The sequence below is a fragment of the Cervus canadensis genome, chromosome 10 (assembly GCF_019320065.1).
Source record: "Cervus canadensis isolate Bull #8, Minnesota chromosome 10, ASM1932006v1, whole genome shotgun sequence".
Lineage (NCBI taxonomy): Eukaryota > Metazoa > Chordata > Mammalia > Artiodactyla > Cervidae > Cervus > Cervus canadensis.
This window is the reverse complement of record NC_057395.1, coordinates 10,343,299-10,360,335: the sequence shown is the minus strand read 5'-3', so window position 1 is coordinate 10,360,335 and position 17,037 is coordinate 10,343,299. Positions and strand designations below refer to the sequence as shown.

The 17,037-nt window shown below is 42.9% G+C and overlaps 1 protein-coding gene across 1 annotated transcript; it reads left to right on the top strand.

Annotated features, from left to right (window-relative positions):
* The first annotated feature begins 7,550 nt into the window (after positions 1–7,550).
* Positions 7,551–11,242, top strand: OTOR (otoraplin). The gene is made up of 4 exons (XM_043479550.1): positions 7,551–7,706; positions 8,072–8,211; positions 9,136–9,246; positions 10,105–11,242. The coding sequence occupies exons 1-4, from the start codon at positions 7,592–7,594 to the stop codon at positions 10,126–10,128; spliced, it is 390 nt and encodes a 129-aa protein (XP_043335485.1). The 5' UTR covers positions 7,551–7,591; the 3' UTR covers positions 10,129–11,242.
* The last annotated feature ends 5,795 nt before the right edge of the window (positions 11,243–17,037 follow it).

Below are 17,037 nucleotides of genomic sequence, written 5' to 3'. Positions count from 1 at the left end.
TTGATTGAATGATCTCCAAAGGAAAGATGTTTAATCTTTTTGAAGACTAGCAGTCTAAACCAACAGTTGCCAATCCTAACCTTGCTGCCTCATTGTGCTTCTTAAACACCAATACTCAGGTATTTCCAAAGTTCATTTTCTGTAGTGTTTGATTTCTACTTAAGGCTATCAGTTCAATCCCTTGCTAGCAAAACCATGGTGTCTTTAGAAGTGGACAATTTTTTATGTATAGCACATGGTAAAGTGACACTATTGGTCACTTTGTGTTCCTGTTTTAATATTTTCTGAAACAAGACTTCTTATCATTTAGATTTTTTTTTAATTGTGGAATATATGTTAAGACCACTTTTAGGCTTATGTAGATTTTTACCACATGTGTACGTAAGGAAAAAGCAAAATAGTTTTTATTCCTTAAACTTCACCACTTGCAGAGTCTGACTCTTACGAATAACTTCTTAGTTGTCAAGTGATATTATTAACAGTGAGCTTCTCGAAAAAAAGACTGCTCTTGTATGTTGACAGCAGTCCCAGTTGCTAGTACACTTTCTTCCTGCTTGCTCTTGGTAACTACTTAGTCTCAGAACACAGACTGGCCCTGCTCTGAGTGGCTGTTTAAGGGGAGGTTGGCCACAGTGGTTGGTGTCAGAGGGAAGGAGAGGGTGGATGGAAAAGGGGATTGTGTAGGCCATTTTAAGGGCATGCTTACACTCCGAAATGGGGAACTATGACAGGATTTTGTAAACTGAGTTACAGAGAGCATTCACCCATGTTAGTATTTGGTGAGTTCTGACAGTTGTATACAGCTGTTCGAAGGTCGTAATCAAAATACAGAGCATTCCGTCATGCCTCCCTTGTGCTCCTTTGCAGTGAGGGTCCCCATCCCAACCCTAGGCAACCACCCATCTGCTTTCTGTCGCTGCAACTGTGCCCTGTCTGAAATGCTTTTATTTAACTTTTTGGCCTCATTGGGCAGCACGTGGGATCCTAGTTGCCTAACCAAGGATTGAACCCCACCCCCTGCAGTGGAAGTGTGAAGTCTTAAACCCTGAACCACCAGGGAAGTTCGTAGAATGTTTTTATTATTATTATTATTATTATCATTGCTATTCTTTTCAGTTGTGCTGGGTCTTGGTTGCCGCGCGTGGGCTTTCTCTGGTTGTGGTGAGTGGGGGCTCCTCCTGGTTGCGGTGCGCCAGGCTTCCATTGTGGTGGCTTCTCTTGAGCACAGGCTCTAGGCCCACGGGCATCAGGAGTGTGGCACATGGGCTAAGGTGCTTCTCTGCATGTGGAATCCTCCCAGACCGGGGATCGAACCTGTGCCCCCGCATTAGCAGGTGGATTCCCGTCTACTGCATCTCCAAGGGAGTCCCCTAGAATGCTTTTGAGGTTTATCTCTATTGCGTGGATCAGCAGTTTGTTCTGCAAGTGGATGGGCATTTTGAGCTCTTTCCAGTTTGGGACCATTGTGAATAAAGTGACTCTGAACATTCACATGCAAGTCTGTGTGGGACATAAGTTCTGTGAGAAGAGTTCAGGCAGAGAAGTGACATCTGATTACTTTTGAAAGCTGTTTATTTTGAAAAAAAATTCCAATGTATATGAAAGTAGCCGAAAAAGTACACAGAACTCCCATAAATGTTTTTGAACTGTCAAGAAGGGAAAATTTCCCAGCCATCCCTCCTGAATTCTTCTAGCTGGACTAATAACAAAATTGACACAAAACAGATTAAGAGGAGAAAATACAAATGTTAATTCATGTGCACAGAGGTCCCATAGAAGTGAGAACCTAAATAGTGGCCAAAGCAAACTTTTTTATTTTGTCAATATTTTTTTTTTTTATAAATTACATTATTTGTCTTAAATTAGTGGCAAATGCTAAATTTAATTTTGGCAACTTTTAAGTCAGCTTCAGAAATCATTGTTATTACTTTACAGATGATCCATAGTATTTTCTCTTCTTGGTTTTTCAACAAATTGTATATAATATATATATGTCTTAAGATTACCTTTGTAACTTAAGCTATTAAAAAATTCAAAACAGGCAACTTTTATACCTTTTAGAGAAAGAAACAATAAAGTAGAGATGAATTGACAGGGCAAAGAAACTTGGGTCTTGGGTGCTCAAATAGTGAGGAATCTAAGCAGTTTGTCCCTGGTAGTAAATTCAAGAAGTAATAAGGTTTATACACGCTTCTTGACCTGAATTCCCTCTCTCTGGTGAAAAGGGTGTCTTACCCCTGGATGGTACATCTTTCTCATGAGAGATTTATTTTCTGCTTTCTGGGGGACAGAAATGAGGGTCAGAGTGTCACTCTTGCTGGTTGTGTTGTAAGGAACTAATTCAAACTAATCACTATACCATTGTGGCTTACTTGGGGAGCCCTCCTGCACCCTAGCAGAACCATCTGAGAGTGTGTGAACCTAGTCGTTCATCACCCTAATCCTTCAGGGTGTATTTTCTAAGTACAAGACTACTCTCTAACATAACTCCAAGATGACCAGCAACATCAAGAAATAGCATCCATCCGATTTATTGATGTCCCAATCATGACCCAAGAATCAAATCCAGGATCATGTGTTGAGTGTAGTTGTCATGTCTCTTTAGTCTCCTGTCAGTTCCTCAGCCTGTCCTAAGCCTTTCAGGATCCTAATTTTATAGAGATATCACAACTATATGTCTATAGATGTATCTATTTAATTATATTAAACAGTAATGAATTTGCAACAGTACCTCTGGCTGCAACCCTGTGGCACTGGGTTTATTCTCGCCTTCCCCACCTCCTTACTTGTAACCTATTCTTCTCCTCCAGGCCCATTAATCTTCCTGTATGTATTAGCTGTATTTTGAAGACGATTCAATCAAACTAGGATCTTCTGACCGTCCTTACCTTACTCATCTGTGGGAGCTGTACAGAATGTCTGAAGAGAGCAGATGTTGTCATCATTAAATATAGTGGTTTTCAACTTGAATTTAACTTTCAACTTTGGCTGCATATTAGAATCATCTGCAAGATATTTGCAAATACTCAGACCTAACCTACAACTGGGTTTCCCAGGTGGCTCAGCAGTAAAGAATCCGCCTGCCAATGTAGGAGGTGCGGGTTCAATCCCTGGGTCAGGGAGGATCTCCTAGAGAAGGAAGTAGCAACCCACTGCAGTATTCTTGCCTGGGAAATCCCGTGGACAGAGGAGCCTGGCGGGCAATAGCCATGGAGTCCCAAAAGAGTCAGACGTGACCTAAGAACAACAGTAACCTACAACCACATCAACTAAATCCCAGCCTCCAGGAGTGAAACCCAGTCGTCAGTATTTCTCAAGCTCACTGCGTAATTCTAACGTGAGTCAATGTTAAGAATTAACAAAGCAGATTTCTACCTTTATGAAGTAGGTTATATGATTAGATTTAAATGCAGTCTATTGATAAATAGAAGATAGTGTCAAAATGGAAACTATTGTGAGAGGCTCACGTCTCCATTTTTTCAATTGGAGGATAATTGCTTTACAATGTTGTGCTGGTTTCCGCCATACAACAACACGAATCAGCCATAAGTATGCATGTACCCCCTCCCTCTTGGACCTCCCTCCCGCCGCCCCCATCCCTCCCCTCCAGGTCGTCACAGAGCCCCAGGCTGAGCTCCCGGGGCTACACAGCGGCTTCCCATCAGCTGTCTACATCACACGTGGTAGTGTGTGTATTTCAGCGCTGCTCTCTCGGTTGGTCCCACCCTCTCCTCCCCCTGCTATCTCCATTTTAAACGTAAAGGCTTGGGGCTTCTCTGGTGACCCAGTGGCTCCACGCTCCCAGTGCAGGGACCCTGGGCTTGGTCATTGGTCAGGGAACTAGGTTCCACATGCTGCAACTCGGAGTTTGCACGCACGACTAAAGATCCCACATGCTGCAATGAAGATCAAATATCCTGCCTGCTGCAACTAACACTGAACGCAGCCAGATATATATATATATATATTTTAAAGGCTTAAAGTATTTTTGAGCAGGTTTCTGTGTGGATGTAAGTTTTTTTTTTTTTTTTTGGATGTAAGTTTTTTAAATTAATTTTTATTAGAGTATGGTTGATTTACAATGTTGTGTTAGTTTCTGCTATATGGCAAAGTGAGTCAGTTTTATGTATATCCACTCTTTTAGATTCTTTTCCCATACAGGTCATTACAGAGTATTGAGTTTCCTATGCTATACAGTAGGTTCTTATTAGTTAAAGTATTTTCTGTTAGGGTATTTAATGGGCATTTTGTCTCTTGAAAATGAATCCAGCAAAGGCGTAATAGTGAATGTGAAATCCTGGCTAAAAATCTGTGCTGTATTTGATTGCCCTCAAGCAGCATTTCTTAAACTTTAATGTCCATACAAATCACTTCTGTATCATGTAAAAAGTAGTTTGCAATTTAGCAGGTCTGGGGTAGGGTCTGAGAGACTTTATAAAATGATGCTAAAGTTGCTAGTCTGGGCACCATGTTTTGGTGGCAAGCCCCCAGCATCTCTGTCCTAATCATTTAGTTAATGAGTCTTAATTTGAAGGGTGTAATGAACTTGTGTGTGTGTGTGTGTGTGTGTGTGTGTGTGAAGTCTCTTCAGTACTGTCCCACTCTTTACAACCCCATGGACTGCAGCCCGCCAGGCTCCTCTGCCTGTAGGATTCTCTAGGAAAGAATACTGGAGTAGGTTTCTGTGCCCTCCTCCAGGGGATCTTCCCAACCCAGGGATCAAAACTAGGTTTCCCACATCTCCTGCATTGAAGGCAGATTCTTTACCACTGAGCAACCAGGGAAGCCTGAACCTCTGTTTAGGTCTGATAAAACCTAGGGACTTTCCCCAGGGGGAGAAAAAAGAGTATACATGCACGTACACATAAGCATACAATTTGGGGGGAATCATGCATGCTTTCAATGAATACCAGTTAATGAATCCCGAGTATTTTTCTGGGTGCGAAAAGTAGAGCAATGGACAAGATGGAAAAGGTCCCCACCTTGTGGAGTGTTCACTGTGGCGTCAGGGGACATACAGCCACCAAGTAAGTGAACAAGCCAAGTCAGGTAGTGAAACGTATTAGGACAGGGTCCACGGTTTTGCGTGATGGACAGATTGGGTTGGGGGAGTGCAAGTGTCTCTGTTAAACTGGTCTGTCTGTCGAGCCATCTTGACCATCAGAGGCCTGAAGGCCAGTATCCAGAGGAAAAGGCAATAAGCCCAAAAGGCATGAAGTAGACATGAGCTTTGCGTTTTCAAAAGACAGAGCGGCTGGTGTGGCAGGAACAGAGTCGGGGAGGGACAGTGACAGAAGGTGATTCCGGAGGGTGGAGGGAGGTGGACAAATCCAGCAGGGCGTTGGACATCATGGCAAGGAGGCTGCCTGCATCCCACCCACTTGTCCAAGCCTATTTTTGCACCCTAAAGGAGCCACAGCCTCCATTTTAAGAACCCCAGACTGAGAAGCTAATTTAGGAACTAAAGAAAAAATAAAATGTCTTTGGGGGATTAAAGGTTCAGAGAGTCCATCTGAAAATCCAGAAGAAGGAGGGAAGGAAGCTCAGGGCACAGTCCATCTCTGAACCTCTGGCCCCACCCTACCCCCACCCCACCAGACCCCGAACGTGTGGTGGGCTACCAGGCACAATGGCTTGCCGAGTTGTTGTAATTTGAATTGCTATTTGTGAGTAAACTTTTACAGAGAAGCTTCTAGTTTCCACCCCATCTCTTCCTGCTGCAGAACTCTGGGACATCCCAGGCCTGCTCAAGTGGCCCTCGGGAGGCTGGCATCTCTCTTTTCTTAGTTCTTCACCTTTGAACGGCCCACGGTGGCTTCTGAGCCTCAGCTTAGTTGCCTTAGTTGTGGCTTTATTCAACGTTTCACTCTGCTTTGAGGGGGCCTGGCTGAGTTTGTGCAGTCCTCATTCCAGAAAGTGCCTCTTAAACGGCAATTGTCTTTGAACTCGCCTGTGTCAAGGGCTGGCTGGAGACTGTTACAGTCTGTGAAACAGCTGCCGGATCAGTATTACGAGGGTTTGATCAATGCTTTCATTTTCCCCGAGATCCTCTCAGGCCTCTAGGTTATAGAAAGGAAAACTGCACTGGCCTTCTGCTTTCAAAGATGATTTCTAGGGAATTCCCTGGCAGTCCAGTGGTTGGGACTCCAGGCTTTCACTGCTGAGGGTGCAAGTTTGATCTCTGGTCAGGGAACTAAGATGGCACAAACTGTATGGTGCAGCCAAAAAGAAAAACCTGGAAATAATGGGGGAGGGGCACTTTAAGAGAGAGGTGGCCCCAGACACCCTCCAACAAGCAGCAGCCGATTGTGTCTTTCTCCCGACAGTAAACCCTAGGGACTGGGTCTTTTTAAATTCTCTCTATCGCTAGTGCCTACAACAGCGCCTGGCACATAGCAGGTGCTCAGGAAATAGTTGTTGAATGCATGGAGCCAAGTAAGAGCGCTTCAGCTTTGATGACTCGTGGCAGTGGCCCTCTTCCCACAGGAAAGATGCCTGGAAGTAGGCCAGGCAGGGATGGGGTTCAGGGAGAAACCCAAACCTCCAGCTTTACCCCCTTCTCTATTAGCCATGAACACTGGAGACTGAATTTCAAAAATCTCCAAGACAGGAGGCAGAAAAAAGTCGGCTCCATTTTCCCAAACCACCTACCCCATCTCCCTCCATTACTAGGGTCTTGAACTTGTTACAATCCATGTCTGACCCGATATACATGACTCCTAAGGATCCCATCATGAATGATTTGTCAATGTAAGCATCCTCTACTTATCTATTATATAAATCCAGATGTTATTAGATGTTTAGTCAAAATAATTTGTATTTAGGATATAGATATCACATTTTCAACAGCTTTCTATGGCTAGTACATCTTCTCATACATTGAAAGAATATGATGATTGAACTAAAGACATTTCTCGAATGACTTAAAATTCTCATAGTTCTTTCACCAGTGTCTTCCTGATGCAATAAACCACAGCAAAAGTGACTCTAACAAGGGTGGAGGATTGTCATACTGAGTGAAGTATGTCAGGCAGAGAAAGAGAAATATTGTATGACATCCTTTATATGAAGGATCTAAAAAGAAATGATACAAATGAGCTTATTTACAAAACAGATATAGGTCTACAGACTTCGAGAATGAATTTAAAATGGATAACCAACAAGTTCCCCATACAGCACAGGGAACTCTGCTCAATGTTATGTGGCAGCCTGGATGGGAGAAGAGTCTGGGGAGAAGGGATACATGTGTGTGTATGACCGAGTCCCCTTGTTGTCCACCTGAAGCTATCACAAAATTGTTAATCGGCTATACTTCACTATAAAATAAAAAGTGTTTTTAAAATAGTGGACTATTTTGGATAGCACTTGTGTGTAAAAAAAGACACAGCGTTTGAGTCTCTCTAGAAAATCTGATGCTAAATAACCCCTAGAGCCCAGTCACTGCTTTGAAGGCTGAGGCATGGGTAGCCACCTCCCCATTGGCTGCGGGGGACTCGCCCAGATGTCTGGCTTTCGCATAAAAGACAGGAAGCACTGAAGTCAGTCTCCACTTCCACTCAAAGGGCGAAAGCAAAAACAGCAAAAGAGGAAGATGGCAAGACTGTTGTTACTTTTCCTCCCAGGTCTTGTGGCCGTAAGTGCCGTGCATGGAATATTTATGGACAGACTTGCTTCCAAGAAGCTGTGTGCAGATGATGAGTGTGTCTGTAAGGACTTTTTTACGCCTTTTATTACCTTTCTATTATATAATTGAAAAAGAAATATCCACTAATAGCATAGAATCTAATTGCATTTGGAAGTGAATCTTCCTTAATGTGCATGCGATTAGCGTCCTTTCTCCGGGTCTGTGCGTTTTGTGTCTCAGCATGAAGAATTCACTTGGCTAAGATTCTGTTGGATGCTGCTTAATAACCTTAGTTATCTTCTGGAATTGAATGTGAGCGATAAACCAGGAGGTGTTAGTCACTGTGATTTCCTAGTCTTCTGATATGCTCTGCGGTTTTTACTGTTTTAAAACCCAGGAGTCAATGCTTTCTTCTTCTAGATACTATTTCATGGTTTTTTCTTCCAGATACTATTTCTCTGGCCAGAGCTCAAGAAGATTACAATGCTCCAGACTGTAGATTCATTAATGTTAAAAAGGGGCAGCGGATCTATGTTTACTCAAAACTGGTAAAAGAAAATGAAGCTGGAGAATTCTGGGCTGGCAGCGTAAGACGAGATTATTTAAAATATATAAAATATCTTGACATGTGTTGCCCTTAACTTTTCCTCTGTTACCTATCTTCGATACATTTTAATATTTAAAACTAGCTGTTAAGAACAATAGAGAAGCTGTGGCTATGCAAAACTTCATGTATATTTGCTTTTATTGCATTTTAAAGAAACAAAGAAAATTTCATCACAAAACCCAATGTAGGCTTATTTGCTGTTTTGGCAAGAAAATCTAGTCAAACACATGGGGGCGTGAACATCCCAAAGAGTTTGAACCTTATTCAAAAATACTTGAGTGGATTTGCCAAGTAAAAGGCATGTGTGCTGGCAGTCAGGCTACATTTCAATATTTTTAAGGAAACTTTAGCACCCTCTTTCACTCCAAAGAATCTGCTTTCTTCAGTTAAAACATGCAGGGGTGGACCCTGGGGAGGGATGAAGCTGAACTGATTTACTGTCCTCCACTGCAGCTCCAGCTCCAGAGATATATTCACAATTAATGAAGAATTAAATCTGAAATGCACTCAAGAATCTGTTCATTTGAATTTTAAAAAATGTGGAGCGTCCTTTAAAAGTTCTTTAAAATAACAGTGTGTATTTACTTAAAAAAAAAAAAAAATACAGACTTCATTTATGGGTTCCAAAAAAGATTTCTGGGCAGCTCACAGACTGCACAAAGAAATGCTAAAGTAGGGAGGCCAGTAAGAGTGGGCCACAAAAGAATAGACACACAGTTTCTGTGGGTTGACTTAGTTGCTGTGAGTGAACTTCAGATTTGGGTCTGTGCCCCCCAGAAGCCAGGCTGAGAAGCAAGGCATTGGTAGTTATATGATTCTCGGGGACAGCAAAGAGGATGCCTGAGGGTTTCTAAAGGAGTATCACACCCGCTTTCCCCTCTCTGTTACATTTCTGGGCACTCAGGTCTATGGCAATCAGTCTGAGGATGAAATGGGAACCGTGGGTTATTTTCCCAGCAACTTGGTCCAGGAACAACATGTGTACCAAGAAGCCACTAAGGAAGTTCCTACCACGGTAAGCATCTCTGGGGCTGGGGAGAGGGGAGAGAAGGACTCAGAATGTAGATGAAGGCAGGTGTAAAAAGATGCATCACGCAACTTACAAGCTGCATCAAGTAAACCCCCCCCCCCACTTCCAAGGGTGATATCTCTAGACAACAAGACTTGGGGGAGCATTTATAGCTACTATCAATGTTGAAAGTTTAGTGAACCCTCTCTCATCACTAGAGAAAGTGTTTCAGTTGTAAGTTATTTTGAAAATGACTCCATGTCACAAAGAAAGAAGCCAAAATAGTATTAACTGACCCTTACTGACAGGCTCACTTATCAACTAAAGACAGGCTGAGAAAAATATCAGCACCTGTATTTATTATTTATTTAATAAAATCAAAACATTCTGGAAAAAATTTGAATGCCTGTTTTTGTGATAGAGAGACTCTACTTATGTATGAAAAAGAATTGTACTTTTCCTAATGCCCTGGGGTCTTATATAACCAGAACAGAAATAAAAGATCCTTTTTGAGTGACTTTGCAAGGTGGTTATTTTGAAATGATTCTCCTGGAGCTAATTGCTGTGCGAAATAGCTTTAAAACTTTGACCAACCTACACACATGCAACTCATTTGTCATCATGTCTTAGCATTGAACTTGAATGTGTCAAAGAATCATAAATTAGAAATGTATTTGAGAATCTTCATTTTAAGTAGTTTTTCAGTTAAAGTAAAACTTGGGTCATACTCTCGGGGTTCAAGCTTTACTTATTTTAAATCCAAATTTCCCTTTGATTATGTATGGTTTTAAATAAAGAATCTACATCTGTTTTTTGGTCCTGCATGTTCAGCTCAGTCTTTTTTCGCTCTTTTTTCCCCCCTAGGATATTGACTTCTTTTGCGAGTAAGAAGTTAGACAAAGTCGCCAATAGAAAGGAAACATCAGAAATAAAGAAAAAAAAAAACCAAAAAATACATGTCACTAATTTCTGACTTTTGTTTCAAGGGTTTGACTTGGGGCTGGAGATGGCAGATAAAGGGGAGGGGAGAGGACAGGGTGGAGGAGGAAGAAGGAAAGGAAAACAGGAGGGGGAATGTTCTCCAGGTCTGATCTTCCAGACTACCTGGAACTGGATGATATTTTCCTCAAGTGGGTGAGTTGAAAGCAGAGAATTATTTTTTCAGCCTAGAGCCTCTTCTTACAAGGGGATCAACTAGAAGATGGTTCATTTATAGTTATGTCTAAATAGTAATTCTTCCCAGCTCTTTGGATCCTTGAATAAACTTAAGGTCATGATTCTTTTTTTTTGGACATGATGTCTTCTACTAGTTTCTCTGGCCAACTGCAGTATTATAATGTACCCCAATGGACTATGTCATCAAGGAGTATTCTAGGATTGTTGTTACTTTTTATATTTGATGCCTTTGGGATGTGAAGCTGCTGGGGGAGAAAAAGAACTGTTTGGACAATGCTTCTAAATTTCTTTTTTAAAAAGGTCTCACAAATTATTTCAGTTGAATAACTTTACCTTCTAAACAATAAATTTACCTCTCCCAAAATTTTAAATAATGTAAAATTTTAATTTCAATATATTTTAATTTTAATAAAGTTTAAGTAATTTTAAATTTAATTTCTAAATTTTAAATTAGTTTAAGTGGTGGTGGGGTACTTTACAAAATATTTGTAATATAATAATTTCCCCTTATTACGTGCTATTACTGGATATTATTCAAGCTTCAAATCAAAAAATTTTAAAAAGTCTGTGGGTTATTTTCTCCACTTCTATTTCAACTTTGAATATCCTATTCCCTAAGTCAAAGGTAATATGTTAAGAGATCTGGTGAGGGGATACAGGTTTGGTGATCCTGATGGACCCACAAGTTTTTCCACAGTTAACTGGAAATCAGCTTTGATTGTGTGTTACTCATGTAATTCTTTTGATGTAGTCATGAGCTTTTGTTTGTTTGTTTACATGTAATTAAAATGCCTGTGCTACACTCAAAAATTTTCACAATTTCTGAGTCAAAAATGTTTAAAAACACTTTCAGCTTGAGGAATAGAAAGTCTGGGAGGTGGGAGATGGGAATGAGGTTTGTCCCCATTTTCTGGAATCTGATCATCCCACAGGGCATAGAGAGGAGGATTTTTAGGACAGGTTGGAGACAGACCCCAGGGTGATTTTACAGTTGTGTCCACTGTGACTTTGGGTGAATATGTTTTTGCCAAACTCTTATGGAGGTCAGTCAAATAAAATGGTATCCCCCAAGAAAAAGCCTCTTAAACCCAAACCTACCTTTTTTTTTTTTTTTCTATCTCACTTTATTCATAAAATGCTTCAGGCAGCATCTAAATCTCTCAACACAATTTTAAGGTAAGAGGCATTTATCCAACCTCTGTTTCTATCTGCCTCTTACTTGCTGGTCGTGCCCCCCCCCACCCTTCCCAGATACCCCATCACCTCTCAAGACATCCAGCATCCCCACTGTGCGCTCAGTCCACCCAGAACCCCCATCCGCCCAGTCTCAGGCATCCAGCCTCACTCCGCAGGGCCTCCAGCTCTAGGTTCCCTCCTGGCCCAAATCTGCTCCCACCCCCAGGACTGGTCTCATCCAGAAATTCAGAGCTCATTGACTGATTCAAATCTCCTGGGGGCTTACCTGCTGGAAAAGAAGGAAAGCTCTTGCAGGAACTTTAAATACCATCCAGGGTCTGGGAAAGCAAAAAGTCATCCCTGGACCAGTAGGGGTAGGGCCTCACCTGGGAGCTGGTTAGAAAATGGAGTCTCAGGGCCCACCGTGGACCTTCTGCATCAAAACCAGCATCTTAACAAGACCCTCGGGGATTCACGGACACATCGTAGGAAGGGAAAAACTTCCTTCTACCTTCTCGACTCTGTGGCTGAACCTAAGAGTTAAAACTGTTGTAGGACAGGTGAACAGAAAAAAAGCATACACATTTAATTCATAAGATTTATGGAAGGATAAGGAAATAAGATGAGACTTGGACATGGGTAGCACAGACAAGTCGGTTCCATGATCCCACTTAGGGAGAGTGGGAGATGGCCTAGGGCAGGGCACTGGGTACCATTGCAAGTGAGGGACTTCCCTGATCGTCCGGTGGCTAAGACTCCATGCTCCTAATGCAAGAGGCCCATATTTGAGCCCTGCTCAGGGAACTGATCTCACATAAATCACATAGATCTCAACTAAAAAAGATTCCTCATGCCACAACTAAGACCCAGTGCAGCCAAATAAATTTAAAAAAATTTTTAATTGAAACTATAAAGTTAATTTTTTTTAAAAAAGTGGGTAACCAGTTCAGGATGAGGCCAGGACAGAAAGCCCTTGAAAGTGAGAAGAGTCAGGGAATGGTGGGTGCTGGCAGGCAAAAACTTGAAATCTTTTTCAAAGGATGTGTGGAATTGGTGGCTCAGAAAAGCTGGGTGATGAAAGCAGAGCCCAAGGCACCCAGGGAGAGTGGGCCACACAGCTTCATGCTGCTGTTTCCTAGCTGTGCATCTGCTTGAGTAAGGTTCAAACCTCGAGGAACCTCCATTTTCTTGACTATAAGAGGGGTTACAGACTTCCCTGGCAGCCTAGTGGTTAAGACCCTGTGCTTCCAAGGCAGGATCAATGAGTTCAATTGCTGGTTGGGGAACTAAGATCCCACATGCCACATGGTGTAGCAAAAAAATAATAATAATAATAATAAAAAATGCAGACTTAGAGAACAAACTTACGGTTGCCAGTGGGGAAGGATGGGAGGAAGGGGTAGTTAAGGAGCTTGGGATCAACATGTGAACACTGCTGTATTTTAAATGGAAGACCAACAAGGTCCTACTGTACAGTGCAGGGGATTCTGCTCATGTTATCTGGCAGCCTGGATGGGAGGGGAGCATGAGGGAGAAGGGGTACATGTATGTGTATGGCCGAGTCCCTTTGCTGTCCGCCTGAAGCTATCACAACCTTGCTAACTGGCTATACTGGAATATAAAATAAAAAGGTTTTCAAAAATAAATATAAAATAAATAATAAAAGGGATTAATGACAACTTTGTGGCTGAGTTGCGGCAAGGTTTAAATACAATGTGTGCACAGGGTCTGCACACGGTAGGACCCCTAAGCGACCCGAGCTGACCCCAGAGGATTTCCATGGACAATGCCCTTCACTCCTACACTTGTGCTGTAACCTACCAGATGCTTCACTGATCAGACACTGCATTTCCCCATCAGGCCATCTGGAACGTCTACAGCAAAGATATTTGGAACACTTTCCAGATTGCATACTTTTTTGTAGTTTAATTAAAAAAAAAATCACCTAAAATTGTCTGACAGTCCCAAGTCATTTCACCAGCCATTCAGGGACATGGTATGAAATATGTGTGTATAATTTTTTTTCAAAACTATTTTTTGTTTATTTAACTCTGCCATATGTACTTTTACATATTGCGTGTATAATTTAGATTTGAGGTCCCAATTCTGGTCACAGCCATTCAGCAGCATCAGCATGTAAGGTCGCCACATCTTAGAAAGATCAACATGTATGTGTATGTGTATGGCTCACCGTGAGACCTAGAGTCAGATAAGTGTCCGCGTGTAAACTAATCATATTAGGGTTGTCTCATTTGTGTATCTCCATCCTAGCAGGGGTGTAAACAGCAGCGCCTCTTGGGAAATCCACCTCATGGTGGGGAGGGGTGCCCCACCAGAGCGTGAGTCCCTGGGGTCCACAGCTTGAGGGCAGTCGCTGTATCTGCCAGGCCGTAGGCTGTCCCTCTGCTCTCTGGAGGTGGGAAGCTCAAGTCCCTGGCCAGACATTCTGACCCTCCTTCTGTTGAAAGCCTTGTATAAGATCCAAAGCACACGACAGCCCAGGGGCCACTGGGGAGACAGAACCCCTCCTCAGAACACAACAGGGACCCACGTGGAGACTGAGATACTGTGGTTTCCACTCACTTTCTAAAAAGGCATGCAAAGGTCAGAATGCATACTAAAGAGGAGGTTATTCTGGATAGATTACTAGGATGCATAACGTTATATGTGATACATGTTTGTTACCGCAAATGCAGTAAATACAAGTAAACTAAACAGGCTGCATTTGGCTGGTTCCTCGTGTTATGTCAAAGCCAGTGGAACTTCTGCAATGGAATCGTCATAGATTTCAGACCCCTCAAGCCTCTTCCTTATCACGTGGGATGCTGGCTCAGACTTCTGCTGTTTGTCACCAGGTTCGTGTCATTGAAACTCTTGCTTCCCATTTTACTCATCTACACATGGGAATAACAATGCCTTTGAAGATAACAGTAACTACCTGTGGGGGTGATTAAGGGGATTAAATTAAGTGAGATACTGTTTGTAAAATCACCCAGCACAGTGCACAGTACACAGGAAGTGTGTAATAAACATTAGTAAAATTAACTTCAAAATGAGAGGCTTTTAAAATCTTTTTGAGGGACTTCCCTGGTGGTCCAGGTGTTAAGAATCTGCCTTGTAATGCAGGGGACACGGCTTCCATCCTTGGTCTGGGAGCCGAGATCCCACATGCTGAGGAGCAACTAAGCCTGTAGGCCAGAACTACTGAGCCCCTGCCCCACAACTAGAGAGTCCGTGCGCCCCACGAAAGATCCTGCATGCTGCAACAAAGGTCCCACACGCCGCAACTAAGGCTGGACACAGCCAAATAAATACTTTTTTTTTTTTAAAGCATAAAATATTTTGAAACCTTGGAAGAACTACAGATTTTTCTAAGTGAATCAAAAGTATATCTTGCGCATCTTTTATTTCCAGAACACTTCCGTCTTTCTCCATAGGTTTTTGGAAGTTGTTTGCAAGGCATTCTGCAAATACTTAGCATGAAGATGCAGACACACACATACACAAGCCTGACAAATGTTATATTTAACATCTGGGGGTGCTGAGGCAGGGCAGAGGTGGGTCTGCAGGAGCAAGAAAACCAGCTAGTGGGATGGTTAATTCCGGTGTAACCAGCTTTGGGCTGTTCACATGACCCTTAAAGAGCCTTTATTTTCTCAAGTTGTAAAATAAAGGCTACGAAAATAGGGGATGAGCAATGCAGTGGTAGATCCCAGTTCACTTTACCTTTGAAAAGAGAGGAATTAGAGGTGTCTGTCCTCTCCTTCTAATTTTCATTCCACTCCTTAGGCCCCACTCACAGCTGAACTCCAGACTGTATCAAGAATCTAACTCTTCTAAGATGGGTTCTCAAAGTGTGGGACAGCAGCAACCGCTGCATCTGGGAAGCTGTTAAAATGCAAATTATTGGGTCCCACCCCAGACCTTACTGGGCTCCCCTGGTAGCTCAGCTGGTAAAGAATCCACCTGCAACGCAGGAGAGCCCGGTTCGATTCCTGGGTCGGGAAGATCCCCTGGTGAAGAGTTAGGCTGCTGCTGCTGCTGCTGGGTCACTTCGGTCGTGTCCGACTCTGTGAGACCCCATGGATGGCAGCCCACCAGGCCCTGCAGTCCCTGGGATTCTCCAGGCAAGAACGCTGGAGTGGGTTGCCATTTCCTTCTCCAATGCATGAAAGTGAAAAGTGAAAGTGAAGTCGCTCGGTTGTGTCCGACTCTTCGCGGCCGCATGGACTGCAGCCCACCAGGCTCCTCCGTCCATGGGATTTTCCAGACAAGAGTACTGGGGTGGGGTGCCATTGCCTTCTCCCAGAGTTAGGCTACCCCTCCAACATTCTTGGGCTTTCCCGGTGGCTCAGACAGTAAAGAATCCGCCTGCGATGTGGCAGACCTGGATTCAATCCCTGGGTTGGGAAGATCCCCTGGAGAGGGGCATGGCGACCCACTCCTGTGTTCTTGCCTGGAGAATTCCCAGGTACGGAGGAGGCTGGCGGGCCACAGTCCATGGGGTAGCAAAGAGTTGGACACAACTGAGCAACTAAGCACAGCACAGCACAGCTGGACTTCCTGAATTTGAAACTCCAGAGGTGAGGACCTAGCCTTCTATAACTAACATTCTCTCCAGGTGATTCTGATGGGCACTTAAATGAGACTTGGTGTCCCAAAAAATAAAAAAAATAAAAAAAAAAATAAAAACAAAAAACAAACAAACAAACAAAAAAAAACATCTGGGATGGCACCTCTTTCCTATCTTCATTACCGGGGAAATGTTTCTGGTGCTCTGTCAAAGAGATGTTGAAAAACACCTGGGCACCAGGGAGATACTGTTCCCTTATAAGCCTCAATGCCTTCTTTCTTAGAATCCTTCCCGCTGTCACCCTCCTGCGTCCTCAAAGGATATTGCCAATGGCAGGAGGCCATCAGACTCTCCTGCTATCTGATGTCCAGCCAAGAGCGACTTTGCTTGATTTTAGCCGCTCCTTCTGAGTGCTTGAAGTTGTGACATATCCTTGGGATGGCTAATAAAGAAGTGGCTAGAGGTCTTTCAGAGTAAATCCCTTGCTGTCCTGCAGAAACTATCAAAGACTGACCTAATTAATGAGCCCATAGATCTGTGAGGCACCTCATTTTCAGAGAACAGGCTGTAGAATTCCCTTTCTTGGCTATTTCCCTGGAACAAACATTCAGCAAACGGGAAGAAAGGGCAATTTAAGGCACCACTTTCATTACCTGCTGAAAACACCATGAGCTCATCTCTTCCTGCCGTTGGGCAGCACATTCCTGCTGTAATAGCATTCTTTTTTTAATTTTTTTTCATTTATTTTTATTAGTTGGAGGCTAATTACTTTACAATATTGTAGTGGGTTTTGTCATACATTGACATGAATCAGCCATGGATTTACAAGTATTCCCCATCCCGATCCCCCCTCCCACCTCCCTCTCCACCCG

What these genes read in the sequence shown, in the direction of transcription:
- OTOR (XM_043479550.1), top strand. Translation starts at nt 7,592, where the DNA reads ATGGCAAGACTGTTGTTACTTTTCCTCCCAGGTCTTGTGGCCGTAAGT. An exon ending in GAGAATTCTGGGCTGGCAGC is followed by an intron (nt 8,212 to 9,135) that starts GTAAGACGAGAT and finishes CTGGGCACTCAG; the next exon opens with GTCTATGGCAATCAGTCTGA. An exon ending in CTAAGGAAGTTCCTACCACG is followed by an intron (nt 9,247 to 10,104) that starts GTAAGCATCTCT and finishes TTTCCCCCCTAG; the next exon opens with GATATTGACTTCTTTTGCGA.